The sequence below is a fragment of the Panthera pardus genome, unplaced genomic scaffold (assembly GCF_024362965.1).
Source record: "Panthera pardus isolate Hobbes unplaced genomic scaffold, ASM2436296v1 HiC_scaffold_15, whole genome shotgun sequence".
Taxonomy (NCBI): domain Eukaryota; kingdom Metazoa; phylum Chordata; class Mammalia; order Carnivora; family Felidae; genus Panthera; species Panthera pardus.
Window position 1 is genome coordinate 60458548 of NW_026526710.1, and position 17741 is coordinate 60476288.

At 48.1% G+C, this 17741-nt stretch overlaps 1 protein-coding gene across 1 annotated transcript; it reads left to right on the forward strand.

The window, feature by feature from the left end:
• Nucleotides 1–1306: 1306 nt before the first annotated feature.
• Nucleotides 1307–16511, forward strand: LOC109275780 (urea transporter 2). The gene is made up of 10 exons (XM_019464174.2): nt 1307–1405; nt 3059–3141; nt 3857–4016; nt 4745–4934; nt 5288–5416; nt 6508–6700; nt 9894–10041; nt 10916–11050; nt 12164–12213; nt 15453–16511. Exons 3-10 carry the CDS (start codon nt 3869–3871, stop codon nt 15651–15653), a joined length of 1194 nt encoding a protein of 397 aa, XP_019319719.1. The 5' UTR covers nt 1307–1405; nt 3059–3141; nt 3857–3868; the 3' UTR covers nt 15654–16511.
• Nucleotides 16512–17741: the final 1230 nt, after the last annotated feature.

Below are 17741 nucleotides of genomic sequence, written 5' to 3' on the forward strand. Positions count from 1 at the left end.
TAACAATGCCCAGGTGCTATTCCAAACCACTAAATCATCTAACTCTAGAGTCCACTGGAGCTCCAAGCAGAAAGTGTTAAGGGGTGCCTAGGTGGCTTAGTTGACTAAGCGCGACTTTGGCCTGGGTCCAGATCTTGCGGTTCGTGGGTTTGAGCCCCATGTTGGGCTCTGTGCTGACAGCTCAGAGCCTAGAGCCATTTTAGATTCTGTGTCTCCCTCTATCTCTGCCCCTCCCCTGTTAGCTCTCTCTCTCTCTCTCTCTCTCTCTCTCTCTCTCAAAAATAAGTAAACATTAAAAAAATGTTAAAGAATGTGTTAAAGCTGCATACTTGGGGACCACCAAATACTCCAGCTGATCAATGTGGGGTGGGCACAGGAACGAGCATCCCAGCAAAGCTGCCAGGGTGACTTGATGGTGTCGATTCTCAGACCCAGCTTTGAGAAACCCTGTCCCAAGTGAGGAGCGTGCTGTGCTCCCCCATGTGTGGAAATCTGAAATAATAAAGTTCAGCAGAGGGTTTATTGTAGCTGGTCATAGCCCCAGACCCTTACCTCCCCATAGACTCATGCTTGTCAAACTTTAATGTACACAGAAACAGCTGGGGAATCTTGTTGAAGTGCAGACTCTGATTCTGACAGTCCCGTGGAACCTGAGATTCTGCATTTATAACATGCTCCCAGATGAGTTTGATGATGCTGATCCCAGGACCACATTTTGAGTAAGAAGAACCCACATTAGTGATTCTCAACCCAAGCTACTCACTGGAGCTATCTTTTAAATAAAATGGGCATTTAAAAACTTTAATTTTTTAAATTGGTCCGGGATAGGGTTCCTGCATCTTTTAAGGCACGCTGGTGGTTCCAAAGGGCCTCCAAGATTGAGGAGCTGCCACACACACCCCCTGCCACAGATGGCGGACAAGGCACTGGCTGAAGGGCAGAAACGGCAGCCAGCTCAGGTCCACCATCCACGCTGGCCAAGGCCCGGTTAAGTAGGTCTTAGGGTAGTTTCTTGCTGGAGTAATAAGGCAGACTGGCTCTTGACATGTCTATGCATCTGTGATATGGTTTCTGCGGGGAAAGGAAGTGGATGTTTTAGCGGGAGGAAGGGGGAAGATGCTGCTTGCATCCAATGCACCAGTGTGATTACTACTGAAGCTTCAGAGCACACCACGCCTGCCTTTCCAGCTTCTGCACGTGATTTTCCCTGCGCTGCCTGCCTGGTTCTTACAGGGTACAGGCCAGGGCAGACACCGACCTGTCTTATTTTGCCCCTGGCCAGGTGTTGGTGGGGAGCAGCCAGCCACAACAAGCCCAAGGGCCGATGAGGGCTCAGAAGCCGTGCCCCCCAAGCCCAGGAGCGTGTTCCACATCGAGTGGTCATCCATTCGGAGAAGGAGCAAAGGTGTGTACTGCCTCCTCCTTGCTTTCGGGTCCTCAATTTACTCATCTCTAGAATGGGGACAATGGCAGTACCTACTTCGTAGGGTAGTAGGGAGAGACATGAGGACCAGGCTCATTCTTATCACACCCAACCTCTGACCACAGCCATGACCCCAGTGTCTATACCCTCCCAGGAACAGGGGGATGCTGGAACTGGGACAGGCAGCCGACTCTATAGGCCTTGACTACGTATTGGAATCACCTGCATCCCATCCCTGGAGACACCAATCTAATATGTCTGGGGATTAGCCAGGGTGGGCATAAGGATCTCTCAAAGCTCCCCATGAGATTCTAATTTCTGCCAAGCCACAAACTACTGATGACCTACAAGATTAGAAGTGAAATTTTTTATCTACAGCAGCGGTCAAGATATCAAGGCCAAGGAAACAGATGGAGAGCCACAGAGGGAAGGGGGCTCCCAAAGGCCAAGAGGGGAAGGTCCAGAGGGCAGCCAAAAATGAGCAGGTGGGGAAGCCAGGGAGGAGTCAGGGGAAGCGGCGGTACAAGGAATCCTCCCCAATCAGATTCAAAGGCAGCCACGTGAAGAGCCAGGGCAGAAGGCCAATCTAATTTTGCCCCTTAAATCTCAGGGAGGGGAACCAACTTGCCCAGAGTCACACAGCTGGCAAGGGACAAAGTGGGGGAGGACCTGTTAGTGTCCTTTTTACAAACCGCGTGCTTCCCAGAAGATGCATTAGTGATATTCTTGCATTTGCACTTGCGCATCTAGGCCTCGTTGTTTCTCACCAAAAGTGGCCATCCCAGAGACACAGGCCTGGGGTGGTGTGGGAAAACATCACACAAGATGGAGAGGGCATTGAGTTAGCTCGAGGACCCTCTATCCCGGGGGTTTGTATTTGACAGGTGCCACTAGCATGTCAAGGAAGACTGTGTGGCTTTCTTCTAACAATCACCCTCCAAACATCCTCTATCACTGTGGTTGGGGGCCGAGGGGGTGGGGAGCACTAGCAGAGCGTGCAAAGGAAACTGAGATATGGGTTTCATGGGAATTGCTCAATGGAAGACAGAGGGGGGCTTCACACACAAGCAGCAGGTCCATCAGGGTGCCATGCACCTGGCCTCAACGTCTAGAGGAGTTTTCTTTGCTCCCACCCTTTCTTTCAAAGATTCCAAAATTAGTTTGTTTCTTCTGCATAGTGCAACTTCCCAAAAACACTGTTATTTGCAGCCCCTGCCCTTTCAAAAGTGGGCACATGGTGCCATTGATGGATCTTTCTAGTGCTTAGGTTCCCTGAAAGCTCATGAATTCAGTGGGAATGGTCCCTTCAGTCTGAAAATACGGGGTGTTCAGAGCCCAGCCTGCCATCCTCACACTTGACCACAAGAGGGAACCAAAGCACCAAGGCCGAAACACTCAAGTCTCAGAACTCCCTAAATTCCTGTATAAAGTGTCCTGCTTACATGGGGATGTACATTTTTTACCCAAAGTGAGAACCCAAATGGGTTCTTGACCAGTAAAATGAAAAGGGGTCTTCCAGCTGCAAGATACAACAGTTCTGGGCTTCCTCAAGTGGAATAGGAAAACTAAGAATTTGCTGCTAATACGCCAGGGTAGAGGTGTCCTAATTGATGATGTGCTTTCTTTCAACTCCAGTGTTTGGAAAAGGCGAACACCAGGAGAGGCAAACCAAAGACCCTTTTCCCTATCAGTACCGGAAGCCCACGGTTGAATTGCTGGTGAGTAAAGAGTGGCCTGAATCGGGCAGGGTCCTACAGACACAGAACCTGCAGCAGATTAGGGAGAGAGGGCCAGAAAAGATGTTTCTTGAATTCATATTTCCAGAAACATAATTACCTGGGATAAAAATGTCTATTTTTCATAGTCTACTTTATAAAATTTCATATCCCTTTTATTTGAATTAGTTATCTGTCTTCTCTAAATCTGGCATTCAAGCATTTGGGAAACAAGCTGGTACCAATTTTCAAAAACAGAATCTTTATATGTTTAATTTTATGGACAGTTAAATTTTAAAGACTAGACATGTTGGGGGGTGTGGAATAAAGAATAAGTTCACCTGGAAAGAGTGTGGTATAGTAGAAGTAATGGTTTAATAAAGAGTCTAAAGATCTGTGATTAAATATCGATTCTGCTGTTTGACCTTGACCTTTGCCAATGAGAACCTTCCACCCAGGCCCTAGCCCTCACCCATAGAATGAGGATAAATACAGTATCCTGTTGTACTGCAAGGTTGTTGGCCATATTAAGTGAGGTAACATGTCAAACAAGACAAAAGGTGTTCTAGTCTACAGAAACATGGAGATGATTAAACAGCAATTTCTCTAAATAGCAAATGAAAATATTAGCTTGGCCCCAGAGCCAGCACAGGTGTCGCTTCTCAGGGTGAGAAACACAGGATGTGGGGGCGTCTTTCTGTCTCTTGTCCCCGGGCAGGATCTAGACACCATGGAGGAGAACACTGAGATAAAGGTGGAAGCGAACGTTTCCAAGACTTCCTGGATTCAGAGTCACATGGCCGCCAGTGGGAAGAGGGTCAGCAGAGCCCTCAGCTACATCACAGGGGAGATGAAGGAGTGTGGTGAGGGTCTTAAAGGTAAAGGTCCTGAGAGCAAAGCCCTTGACCCTACCCCTAAAGTGTCACTTCCAGCCATCCCCAGAAGGCACAGTGCCTTCTTGATAGACTAGACTGAGTGCCATTTCGGTCTTTTAGAAGGGACAGGGATTTTGCTGGTAGGACACAAATGCAGTCTCTTGGGGTAGAAATACAATACATGTCAGTGTGTGAGCTCTCATTTCTGAATGTTAGCAGTTGTGCTCAACAAATATCCCATCAGGGGATGGGCATTTAGGCATGGGATTCTAGAGTCAGCGTTCTAAAAAAATGCCCACCCTACAGATGACTCTTGGAAGAATTATATCTACTATTCAGATAAGTTCTTTCTAGGAATCTTCCCAGGGCTCAGGCCATGGGTTTGACACCCTCTGGGCAGCAAAAGAATTATCTTTTTGGATATGTCTTCTTGAAAATTCATGCTCCTATCACAGAGACATAGGTAGCTCAGGGTACCTTATCCCCACTGCTTGAAAAACAACCTAAAGACCACAACCAGCTGGTGATGGGTCTGAAGAGTTTTCTGGGCAGTCAAACACCCTCTTGGGTTCTTGGTTCACCCTCTTCTGGGGCAGGTGACAGCAGAGGCTGGTGCCCTGTGAACCCACATTGGACATGGAGCTTCCCCGACCCTCCATCCGCCCACTGAAGTCTCCCCCAGGGCCAGCACACCTGAGCATTGACCGACTCCCTGCCCTGGTTCATTTTAGACAAATCCCCAGTGTTCCAGTTCCTTGACTGGGTCCTCCGGGGCACATCACAGGTGATGTTTGTGAACAACCCCCTCAGTGGCATCCTCATCGTCCTTGGCCTCTTCGTCCAGAACCCCTGGTGGGCCATCTCCGGCTGCTTGGGAACTGTTGTGTCCACTTTGACAGCCCTCATCCTGAGCCAGGACAGGTAAGTTCCAGGAGACCCAGGATCCAAGCATGAAGCCAGAGGTCACTTCCCGTGGGGACCATTTCCCATCTCCTTACTGCTGGCCTCCAAGCTCAGAAACTCCTCAGAATAAGGACACTAATAACTAAACACAACCGTCCCCTGATTATTTGGTAACATCTACACACTGTCCAGGGAAATGCAAAGGGTTGATGTCTTCCCTTCCCATCCCCAGAGGAGCCATCTGCTTGAAGGTGTGTATGCAGTCAGGCCCCAGCTGAGGAAAATGTGAGTCAGAAGGAAAAACAAGAAGGCAGTGGCCCTCCTCAGCCCTGGGGAGTCCCCCCTTCACCAGCCCTCCTCCATCCCCCCAGGTCCGCCATCGCAGCAGGACTTCACGGCTACAACGGGGTGCTGGTGGGGCTGCTGATGGCTGTGTTCTCAGACAAGGGCAGCTACTACTGGTGGCTTCTGTTCCCTGTCGTCATTATGTCCATGTCTTGGTAAGTGTGCTCCTAAGGCTGTGGGTGCAGTCAAGGGCTGCCAACCTCTTCATCCCAGCTCCCCAGCTGTCTGTCTAAACTCAGTCTTAAGGTGGCGTTGACTTAGCTCTCACAGAAACATCCACTGCAAATAACTGCTAATGTCATGCAGTGATAGCACTGTGCCAGGTGATCTGCGGGCACTCTCATTACCTACCGTTCTTGACTCTTTTTTTCTTTTAATTTATTTTTAAGAGAGAGAGAATGAGCTGGGGAGGAGCAGAGAGAGAGGAAGAGAAAGAGAATCCCAAGCAGGCCCCGTGATGTCAGCACAGAGCCTGATGTGGGGCTCAAACTCACAAACTGTGAGATCATGACCTGAGCCAAAACTGAGAGTCAGATGCTTAACTGACTTAGCCACCCAGGAGCCCTTCTTTACTCTTTTTTTTTTTAAGACTTAACAAGGTTTCTGGTCCTACTCAACCAGAGGACAGAGAAAGGTGAAGAGCCACCCTACAGCTTCCTGTCAGTTTCTGGAAACCTTCTCATTCCTCCTGCCTCCCCCCCCCCCCCACCACACCTAGCTTTTTCCTGTCCTTAGAATCCCCTGACCAGACTGAGACAACCTCCTAGGGTGGGCTAAAGGACCAGCCACCAGACAGAGCCCTCAGAGGATCAGGGCTCAGCTCCCCTTCTCCTCCAGAAATCATAGGACACTCTGGATGGAGGCTTGCTACTCTTAGCTGCTCAACAAACATTTGTTGAATGAATGGATGAATGGACGAATGAATGAGATCCCCCTCCCTGGTCACTCCCCTAGCTTGTCCTCTCTCCTCATGCCTGAGCGTGGAGCTATATGACTTATCAAGGAAGTTCTGTGACCCCTTGCCTTAGGTCTTCCCACTTTCTGAAATGGAGCCTGGGCATCTGCCCCATCACCGTGCCAGGCCCACGGAGGGGGCCAGAAGGAGACCTGCTCAGGGCCAGTCGGCCTCAGAGAACATACCCAGCGGGCTGCTTTTCCTCAGGAAAGTCCAGGGACCCCTCTACTCCTGCTAGGTCTAGTGTCAGGGCCGGAGCTTCTTGAACAGTCTTTTATGTTTCTGTTGCAGCCCCATCCTCTCCAGTGCCCTGGGCACCATCTTCAGCAAGTGGGACCTCCCCGTCTTCACGCTGCCCTTCAACATCGCTGTGACCCTGTACCTGGCAGCCACCGGCCACTACAACCTCTTCTTCCCCACGATGCTGCTGCAGCCTCCATCCTCCGTGCCCAACATCACCTGGTCAGAGGTCCAAGTGCCCTTGGTAGGTAACACGGAAGCAAGAAGGCAGCGTCTGTCCAAATGCAATGTTAAAGTGGCATTTACTGACTCTGCACATCAGAAGTATTCACAAGTGATGACTGTTAACAATCATACCATACAAGGCAGTGGACGTGCAGTATCTCATTAGCCACCATCCTTTTCCTTTCTTTTTCTAGAAGCTAACAAGACTATTTCTGGTGCCACATTGTCATAGCACAGAGGAAAAAACTGAGGCCTGAGGTCACACAGCTAACTAGTGAAGAGCAAAGTCAAGATTAGCACTCTAGGGGAGCCTGGGTGGTTCAGTTGGTTGTGCGTCTGCCTTCGGCTCAGGTCATGATCTCACGGTTTGTGAATTAGAGCCCTGCATTGGGCTCTGCGCTGACAGCATAGAGCCTGCTTGGGATTCTCTGTCTCCCTCTCTCTCTGCTCCTCCCCCACTTGTTGTCTCTCTCTCTCTCTCTCTCTCAAAAATAAATAAACATTAAAAAAAATTTTTTTTAAAGATTAGCACTCTGGCCTCCTGACTGTTAGAACTGGTTTCTTTCCTTTTTCCTTTTGGAAAAAGTCTTTTTGATGCTTTCCTCCAGTTTTCATTCAACTTACATTGTCTATTTCCTTCCATCAATCTCACTGAACCATTAAAGGCATACATGTCACACAACCACCTGTGGGCTAAAGTCTCTGTTCCAACCTCCAGAGTTGATTCCATTGGCTTTCCAAGGTCACACCATAAAGTGCAGGTGTTCCTCCATTAAGAAACATCTATATATCAGAACTTTTAATGTTTTTTACAAGTATTTTGTATATAATGCTGGCCTCTGGAAGTCTTCCAAGATAATTAAGAAGACATTTTGTCTGAGGTTCTCCTGCATTGCATTACACTAAACTACCCCATGGTCTGGGCCCACTCTACAACTTTGTTATTGGCAATTGATCATCTAACCACAAAGCCACTTGGGCTTGTTGAGGACCTTTCAGAAATAACGATGCCTAGTTTCATTTAGCGTTTCATAGTACACAACAGCACAGCATGGTAAAAAGGACCGTGCATTTACACTAAGGCACATTATTTAGTAAAAGAAATATTTGTGTTAGTGTTAGCTTCATCCTTGTTGATTGGTGTGTGTGTGAGAGAGGACCCTCATGAGCCAGAGGTGAGAAAAGGTTGGCAATTCACTCCGTAGGCTTCCTTTCCATGGCATTAACCCCAGCAACATCTCTTGAAGGCATAATCGCTCTAAACCGTTGGCTCTGAGGAGCTGATGTTAGGAAAGGTAAGTTTAAGACATTTTGCATTCTCTGTGCCACATGTTCAATGGAAAGATATCTAGGCATTTTGTAGAATTGAAAAACAGCTAGGGAATCCTGTACAAATATTTTAGAACCCCCAAGTTCCAAGAAAGAAAAATTCAATTTTTGGTGGTTGCCATTTTAAGAAGTAACTTTCTAGGGGCGCCTGGGTGGCTCAGTCAGTTAAGCATCTGACTTCAGCTCACCTCATGATCTCACAGTTTGTGAGTTCGAGCCTTGTGTCAGGCAATGTTCTGACAGCTCAGAGCCTGGAGCCTGCTTTGGATTCCGTGTCTCCCTCTCTCTCTGCCCCTCCCCCACTCAAGCTCTGTCTCTGACTCTCTAAAAAATAAACATTAAAATTTTTTTAACTTTTTATAGAAGTAACTTTCTAGCCAATTAAATGGATTATAATAAGGACTAATATGTTTCATCTTTTTAACCATTCATGAGAGCCTTGAGTGTTGGGGAAACAAGTAAATGTCAGAGAGTCTAAAACTCCCAACAATGTTGAAACCCCATGAGTTCCTCAGCTCCTTGGCCACTGCAGGGCCCCCTGGAGGGTGTCACCAGCTCAGGACTAAACTGCCCAGCACCACTGCCTCTGTATGAAGCTCTCCCACCTGCCCGCCCTGACCCACGTGGTAATGCCAGAGCCCCCACCCTGTTCTCTGTTCCTGGGGTAACAGAAGACAGAGTCTGGAGGGTTAGCCCACTAGGCCAACCCACAGCCCCTTCAGTGTCCTCCTGTCTCCGCACACCCCCAGAGGGCATGGGCTGAGAGAAGAGCTGCCTCCCTCCTAATATACGCACACCCTCGCCCCAGGACTCTGTTTCTCCTCAGCTCACTGTCTGAGGGGTAAGACATACCCCAGTGTCCCCTGCGTGGCCCAGAGCCCCCTCCCTTATGCACTTTCCTAGCTCAAGGGCCTTTGGCCAACCTTCCAAACCATAGGACCCCAATCCCAGTTGCTGGGGAAGGCTGCATGCCCAGGATCCTTTTCTGGAACTGCATAACACATGTGCAAGTGCCCACAAGGCAGTGGACCCTGGCCTCATCAAACCCTTCACGTTTGCAGACAGGCCCCGCACCCCCTGAGATACACGGAGGCCTGATGCAAGCAGGGACTTGTCTATCAGTCACCGTTTACTTGGCTTCTCAATCAAAAACGCGCATACCATGATACTGCCTTCTCAGGGATTCTTCTCTGGATACGAGTCCAGGTGTTCACCCAGACTGAGCTAACGTGACCACAGCCCAGACACCTTAGTCTTGGAAACACAAAGGACTACTCTTTCACATAATATTCAGCCTTTTGGTCATAATTTTAGGGTTTTTTTTAAAGTTACAGGAGAGCTTTTAACGTTTATTTATTTTTGAGACAGAGCATGAACGGGGGAGGGTCAGAGAGAGAGGGAGACACAGAATCTGAAACAGGCTCCAGGCTCTGAGCAGTCAGCACAGAGCCCGACGCGGGGCTCGAACCCACAAGCTGTGAGATCATGACCTGAGCCGAAGTCGGACGCTCAACCGACTGAGCCACCCAGGCGCCCCACAGGAGAGCTTTTAAACCCCAACTTTGATCAGACATCTCCTGCTTTACTGATGAATAATACCCTCATTTGAAAAGTTTTTAGTGTCTCTTCACTGGGGGTTGAGTGCCTTACACTCATGTTTCTAAAGAAAGGAAACTTAACACCCTAAACTCCTATTGTTCTAAGAACCTAAGATTAAAACAATAAGGCTTGTGTTCCTTTTAGAGTTAACCTATTTGGATAAAAATGTCTCAGAAACCTGTTGTGAACTGTTGGTGTACAAGGCTTGGCACGAATCTTTTCCAGCCAAGGTTCAAGTTGTCTCTTCTGCCTCCTTAACTGCATGTGACCCTTTGCACCTGCAGCTCTTGAGAGCCATCCCTGTTGGAGTCGGCCAGGTGTATGGCTGTGACAACCCCTGGACTGGAGGCATTTTCCTCATAGCTCTGTTCATATCTTCACCTCTCATTTGCCTACACGCTGCGATCGGCTCCACCATGGGGATGTTGGCAGGTCAGTGTCATCACTTCTGACGTGTTAATGGGCCATACGGATGTTAGTGTCTCGAGTCAGCTCCGAAGAAAATGGTGACAGGTGTTTTCGATACCCACCTCCCCACCCCCGCTTATTCCTACAAACTTTCGCCCCTTCCATTGTACCCTGGTTCCCTACTTTGGGTGCCAGTGCCCTCATGCGTTTCTGAGCAAAAGCTGCCTTCCCGAAAGGATTTGGTGCGAGTCAGTTACACCTTAGTATAAATTTAAAGTTTGGAGAGGTTAATTCCAGTCATGTTTGTATTTTAAGTCTTGTCTCAAGGGATGATATTCCACTAGAGAACACGGAGATATCAGTGAAGGAGCGCCTGGGTGGCTCAATCAGTTAGCGTCCAACTCTTGATTTGGCTAAGGTCATGATCCCAGGGTCGTGGGATGGAGCCCCACGTTTGGCTCCATGCTCAGCATGGATTAAGATTCTCTCTCTCTCTCTCTCTCTCTCTCTCTCTTTCTCCCCACCTCCCGCACCACTCGTGTGCTTTCTCTCTCTCTCTCTCTTAAAAAAATATCAGTGAAGAAGGAAAAGTCCTCTTTCTTGGCAGGGAAAGGAACTTCTCTGATTTAAAAGGCTGCAGAGTCTATGCTCAGAAGGCTCTCTTCTACCTATAACGGCATCACCACTAATACTCATGTGACTCTATGGCCATTTGTTTCCTTTAGTTATTTTTTCACTGAATAAAATCAGAAGTTCTTTTTTATAAATGCCTAAGAGGATGATTGGTCTGGGCTTTGAGAACTATGGTGGTTTTCAGGAAGAGCAGGCGAGCCCCACGAGACCCACCACCCCCCCCCCCCGCCCCGAACTCAACACTGATGCCTGCCTTCTCTCGCAGCCCTCACTATTGCAACGCCCTTGGACTCCATCTACTTCGGCCTGTGTGGCTTCAACAGCACGCTGGCCTGCATTGCCATAGGAGGCATGTTCTACGTCATCACCTGGCAGACCCACTTCCTGGCCATCGCCTGTGGTAGGGACCACCACTAGCTCCCTTTGCACCTTCAGCGCCACCTGTGACTGTCCCTGCGGGGAAAACCACCCTGAAGATTCTCTGGATCCCCCAAAGATAAACGGGAGGATCGTTTGCTTCACAAAAGCGTTTTTATCTAAAACGGTTTTGAATGGTTGTTCAACGATTCACACAGTAAAAACTGTTTTCACGGAACACAGAGTGTTCAGCCACACGAAGACAGAACTTTTAGACGGTGGCTGTTTGGTTGTTGTTCATGGGTTGTCTCTGTGATTGCTACTCTCCTGGCTGGTGATTGGAGCCAACCGACAGAGCAACCCTTACCCAAATTAATCTTTATGTATAGAATTGGGTGATTTACCTCAGATATGGAGATTAACTTTAAGCACCCAAATACTCATCATTAGGACCTTCAAATAATGCTTACGCCAGAGGAATGCTGAAGGATGTGGTCACATGGCTACCAGCCAGGTGCTCAGTGACTCTCTAATAAAGATTTGCTGTTGTTAATATCCTGAGGACAATTGAGATGCTTTCGGTTGAGAAATTGAGAGTTCAGAAGCAAAGCCCAATTACACTTGCTCGTTTTTACAGAGCGTCACCTCTTACCGGCACGTGGCTCTTCCCAGTGGCCAGCCTGGCCGTACCCTCTGCAGGCAGAGCCGGGATGACAAGACAGTGGGCATATTTGGTCTTCCTCAGGCTTACAGAATGCTGTTCCTCCCTGGAAACCCGTATTACATTAATAACTCGCGGTGAAATATTCCAGCGGGGAGCTCTGGGATCCACTTGCCTTGGCTGTATAGTAAAATTTTCATGTACGGTTTATGCTGCTAAATGTTCCTTTGCTAGAATGCAAGGTGGTGGGACCCAAGAGAACCATAATCACTCCATTCTGGCCCTTTTTTAACAAAGTTCATCTGCTGTCTTAGCTGTACCGGCATTTGCCTGGAATTTAACACATTTCAGGGCTGTCAACTAATAGAAACATAATTCAAGTTTTATTTTAATCTGAGAGATAGCATTTGTGGCATAAAATGTCTGGGGAGATAATATGTAGACTAAGCTTGAGGCACCGTCAGTCACTGGACTGTTTCTTGGTTCTTTTCCCAGCTCTGTTTGCGGCCTACCTGGGTGCTGCGCTGGCTAACGTGCTGTCTGTGGTGAGTCAGCGTCGGCTAAGAACGTGCCACAATGCCCTTCCCCCGTTCTCTCAGCTCCCCACAGCCAATGCAAGCCTATCCTCCGGGGACCCTTCCCCAACTCATCCTTCTCATCTCAAATCACACCGCTTGCCTCAGCACCTGCTAGACAGAAGGAGCTGGGTCTCTAAAGGTTCAATGTCAACCACCGGTCAAACAGACCCCATTGTCAGGGGGCCAGTGGAGCTTGTTATAGAAGGACAATTTGAAGAACACTATCTTGTAACTCGAATTCTTTCGGCTGCATCATCCCCTAGAACTAGTTTTAAATCTTTATTATTTAATTTTTTTTGTATGTTTATAGATCAACTGCCCAACTAACTTATGGGCCAGGGTACATCTCCATTCATCCGTTGGCAACTAGGAGTTGAGGGGGTCATGAGGGAAGTCTCCAGGGAAGACAGGGAACCAAGGCCCAGCAATACCTGAGAGAAGCCAGCGCTGGTGGCTATGAGCACATGCACCAGTCCAAGAATCCCTTCCTTGTCTGAGCCCTAGTGTGAGGTGGTGTCTGAGACAGGAGAAGCCACATGGCCAGCCCCAGCCCCCACGTACACTGGGTAGGGCCCCCGGCCCGGCACAGAGTGTTCAGGGCTCAGCCCGCAGTTGATGCCTCCCCCTTTTAGATAAGGGTTCAAGGGCATATTTGATAAAAGCAACCAGGAAAAGTCCCAGTGGTCCTGAAGGTAGGGATGAAGGTGGGCATTTTACTCACACCTGCACAAATCCCTTCCTCACCCTTAGGGATACTGGCCAGGTTGAACTTAGCATAGGAAGGAATTTTCTAAGCAATAGAACCCGCCTTCCCTGGTACCATCCTATGTCTCCCAGTGGGCTAAATCCTCCTCTGGGCTCTGGTGAATCTTGTACATGCCTCTGCTATGACACTTGACGTACAGTATGGTGACGAGCCTTATACATATTCTTCCTTTTCCAACTTCAGCCCATGTGCTCCTTCAGAACAGGGGCCCGGCTGTATTCTAGTCTTTATCCATAGTACCTATTACAACACCCAGCACATAATAGGTGCTCAAGAAATGATGACTGAATAAAACCCTAAGATAGCAAGCCTGCACCATGGGGAATCTAAGAGCTGGGGCTGAATGGTCAGCCATCAGAAGAATGGGCAGGTAACTAGAGCATAGGGTATGGTCTCTGCGGCTCCTTTGCTCTCCAGGCTTTCCCATCATTTGTACCCATCCTTCCACCTGACTGTCCAGCCAGTGAATATGTGTCACGTGCCTTCCCTGGGCAAGGTACTGGAAGGGATGCAAACAGGAGGCTTTTGTTTCTGATCACAGGCATTTAGAGGATGACTGGCCCTTTTCCTCTGTGGGCAGAGGAGTTAGAGGCAATACCATTCCATTTAGACTTTTTTTGAACTCGAGTTTACTTTCTGTGTGCCTACTATGTTTAGGACACTATGCTGAACACTCTCAGGGAGACAAAAAAGTGCAGGCTATTTACTCCCGTGGAAGGAATGTCCAATCTGCTTGAACAACAATATAAAAATGTCAAGTGACATTTATGAGCCCCTTCACACCCTCCACAGACAGAGCACTTGGGAGCTGCACTCCTCTGCTTCCTCACTGGCACTCATACACGCAACCCTGTCTTCCACGTGCCCCCCCCCCACTTGACAATCATGACCGCTGTTTACTGAGTGCTGAGGGCTGTTTACTGAGTCCTATATATGCACTAGGCATTAACTGTCTGAGTGGACACTGTTATCCCTACTTTACTATTGAGGAAATAGGTTTCAGACGGATGAAATAACTTTAACAAGTTATTTGGTTGGAGCTGAGATGTGGGTCTGAGATGTGAACTCCAGACCTACTTTCTTTCCCACTGTGGGGCTCCAGAGGGTTCTTCCCAAAACACACTGTGTAGTGTGAGCAGGGCTTTGGAGAGACTTGTTGGGTGGAATTCATTACTCGTGGGTATTTTTACGGCCATGGTTCTGGCTGCTGTAGTCCTTCTCCAAGTCTCACCCAGCAGTGACATCTTTGAGCAGCACATTACCGGCATTGTTATCCCCGTGGTGTTTTCTGAGGTCTTTACTGCTTATAAGGAAATGAGGTTGGGTGTGGGGGAACATGATTTGGTCAGCCTTATAGTTGAGTCTGCAGACCCCTTATCACCAAGCTCTCCACTCAAGTGATCTCAAGGAAGAGTGAGAGGTGTATTAAAAAGCCGCAGGGCATGGGCCACCTGGGTGGCTCAGTCGGCTAAGTGTCCAACTTTGGCTCAGGTCATGATCTCACAGTTTGGTTCACGAGTTTGAGCCCCACATTGGGCTCTCTGCTATAGCACAGAGCCCACCTTGGATCATCCTCTGTCTCCCACTCTCTCTCTCTGCCCCTCACTGGTCTGTCTCTGCCCCTTGCCACTCTCTCTCTGCCCCTCACTGCTCACTCTCTCTCTCTCTTTCTCTCAAAAATAAATAAACATTTTGTTTTGAAAAGCCTCAGGGCATCTTAAGGAAGAAAAAATAGGTCAACACCATGAGAAGGAGAGCTGGGAACGGGGGAGCCCTTGAGAATAGAGGCAGCTACCCTCCACCTCCAACCCCTAGGACTAGGACATTACATCTCTGCCTCTCTCCAGATGTCTGTTCTATCTCCCTGTGTCTGTGGTGGGTTTCTTCTGCTGCACACAGCCCCCTAGCGGCCACCCAGCACTGGTTGGCTCTCTAGTCCTTTCAGACCAAAAGCCCAGTCTCTCTTAGTTCAAATTCTCAAAAGAGGATTCAACTCCCAGGCCATCTGCCTGTGGAAGTCGCATTGCTGGAGTCCAATCAGCTGTGACCAAAGAAAGATCGTGAGCTACAAAATGGCTGCCAATGCTACTCCTTCAACAGGGGCTATGGGAGAGGCAGGCAATGGTCAGTTCCTAGAGTTGAAGGTATAACCTAGCCAGACAGCCCAAGGCAAAACATGACTTCTACATAAAGCCATATTGTAATAGGGTTCCAATGGCTGCATTTTGGAGAATGTGCATCCACCTGTTGCAAATTCAGGCAGACAGCACTGACATGCTTTTATTTATATTGGTCAAGAAGTATTATTCCTCTCAATACCCACAAAGCATCCCGTCCTCTACCCAGGGCTGTAGGGGAGTGTTAAGGGCTGATGAAACAGGCCAAAGCATCTGATATAATCAAGGCTTCTCGTGTGTGTCTCCTTTCTTCCCCTGCCCAGTTTGGACTGCCACCATGCACCTGGCCCTTTTGCCTCTCAGCACTCACCTTCCTGCTCCTGACGACCAACAACCCTGCCATCTACAAGCTTCCACTCAGCAAAGTTACCTACCCAGAGGCCAATCGCATCTACTACCTATCCCAGGAGAAAAACAGAAGAGCATCAACCATAACAAAGTACCAGGCCTATGATGTCTCCTAGGCTGCCTTTTCCAAAACATGTCACTGTGTACTCAGCCTTCATCAGGTCATCCAGGTCCCCAGGCTGAAGGCCACGTAAACTCCCTTTCTGTCTGTTCTGTGATTCTTTCCCCAAGCAAGCCTACACCCTAGTTTTTCCCCACATAGGGAAATACGTGTCTAGTCACCATTTAGGAACCTCTCTGTTCTAAGATGTACAACATTTATCAAAGATACCGTTAGTTTAGACTTCGTACTCACAACTCGTACCATAAGAGCTCCCTTTGAAGGGAATTTGCCCTCTTCTGCAAAATAAGCCACATCCCTAAAGAGAACTCATCAAGAAGGGGACGGGGATTGGTGGCATGAGCCTCCAACTCAGTCATTTTATGGAGCCATGCACAGTTCCAGGAAACATGCATCAGCCTGGAAGGCGATAGGATGGTTTGGCCCTAGCTCTGCCCCTAGGGAGCCCCTGCCATCTGGAGTGAACGCATCCCTGCTCTCAGCCTTGAATTCTTACTGGTTTCATGACAGGGAGGGATTCAGTCCCTCCCACCTCGGAAGTGTTGATTCTTCTCTCTCTCCCATAAACTGATGAAATCAGTGTGACCATCAAGTAATTACTTTGAGTCAAGTAATAGATGGAGCGCTTACCTGGAGAAGAGGCAGGAAATTTTTAATGTTCTGAGATTTGTTCTTGAGTCACGAGAAGATGTTCTCCAGATTTGGGGTTAGGAACTTAAATTCACTGGAAATGCCAATGTGCCTTCCTTTACATAACAGAAACGTTTCTGGAAATGTCATAAGATGAAAACTGATCTTTTTCAACATTTAAATCATGTTTTAAACAAATGTTTTTTTCTTTAGTAGTATTCATAAACATGCTGTCATTAAACGGTTAAGTTCACAAAATGGTATCGGGATTTTCTTAAAATGGGGCTCACTTACGCTGTTCACACATTGCCCATCTGAGGGGTTTTCCATGGTCAAGCATGTGTCTGACAAAGGATGGGATGGGCTACAAATCATCAAAAGAGGGTTTGATTTGCATACAAAGGGAATTATACAGAAATGACTGTGGTCTTCTATTTCTGTTTGAGTAGAAATACAGGCTGTTAGCAACACATCTCACTTTCTAGTGAATGGTGTTTTAGTCTTGCACCCCCAAATTACAAACCCAGCCCCTCTTGAATGTCAGTAACTCTTGTTATTTAATCTTTTTACGGCATTGAGCCCCTAACCCACAGGAGCCCTTTGTGAGAAGGCACGTGGCTCAGCATCCCCCACCCCTCCCCTGCAGGACAGGGATAAACCATCAGAGCACTTGGTAGGACACCCTTCCCCCATCTTACACATTCTAGTTTAGCATGATGGGGTGAGGATACAAGATGGGGGGAAGAAGGCAAGGGGGAGGGGACAGATCCTCTCTAAATGCAGCTTTAAGAAAGACTTACATTTGGCCAAAATCCATTATTTGGGAAAAGCCGGTGTCTGCATTTATCTTTTCTTTTCTCTGTCTTCCCTGAGATCCCAGACATTTTCTGCCACCCCAAGAGCACTGGTCTGCCTATTTCTCTACCAGATCATATCTAGCCATTATGACTTCTCCAGGAAAATGGAACACTTCCCACTGGAAGCAAATCCCGCACATGGGAAAGGGGAATGAGTCACATTCCAGAGGCTACCTCTGAGTTTGGGATCACACCTTGCGGCCAAGAAGGTCTCAAGCTATATTTTAATGACCATGGAGTTGTGGCTCTCTGAAGATCAGGCATCCAGGAATTTCCCCAGATGGTTGTTTCTGCTCACAGCTCACTCAGCTACCCCAAAACCTCTACGTGATGACATCGAACCATTAAAATAGCACTTTTCGTGTATTTTCCACCAAAGTGTTATAATCTGGGTTTATTAGAACAGGAAACCCTCCATGTGCATACCATTCTGCTTAGTGACCACTAACAAATCCCCTCAGCTGTTCTAAGTATTTCAATATCCTCATCTACAAAGAAAATTGAGTTGGCCCAGGATACCAAGCAAGGTGGAAATGGATGGGATAAAAGAATTCAATGTATGAAAATACATGATGGCCACAGGATTTCAGCATCTC

Coding starts and splice junctions, on each gene's coding strand:
- LOC109275780 (XM_019464174.2), top strand. CDS start 3,869: ATGGAGGAGAACACTGAGATAAAGGTGGAAGCGAACGTTTCCAAGACT. Junction 4,017..4,744: donor GTGTGGTGAGGGTCTTAAAG/GTAAAGGTCCTG, acceptor GGTTCATTTTAG/ACAAATCCCCAGTGTTCCAG. Junction 4,935..5,287: donor CTCATCCTGAGCCAGGACAG/GTAAGTTCCAGG, acceptor CCATCCCCCCAG/GTCCGCCATCGCAGCAGGAC.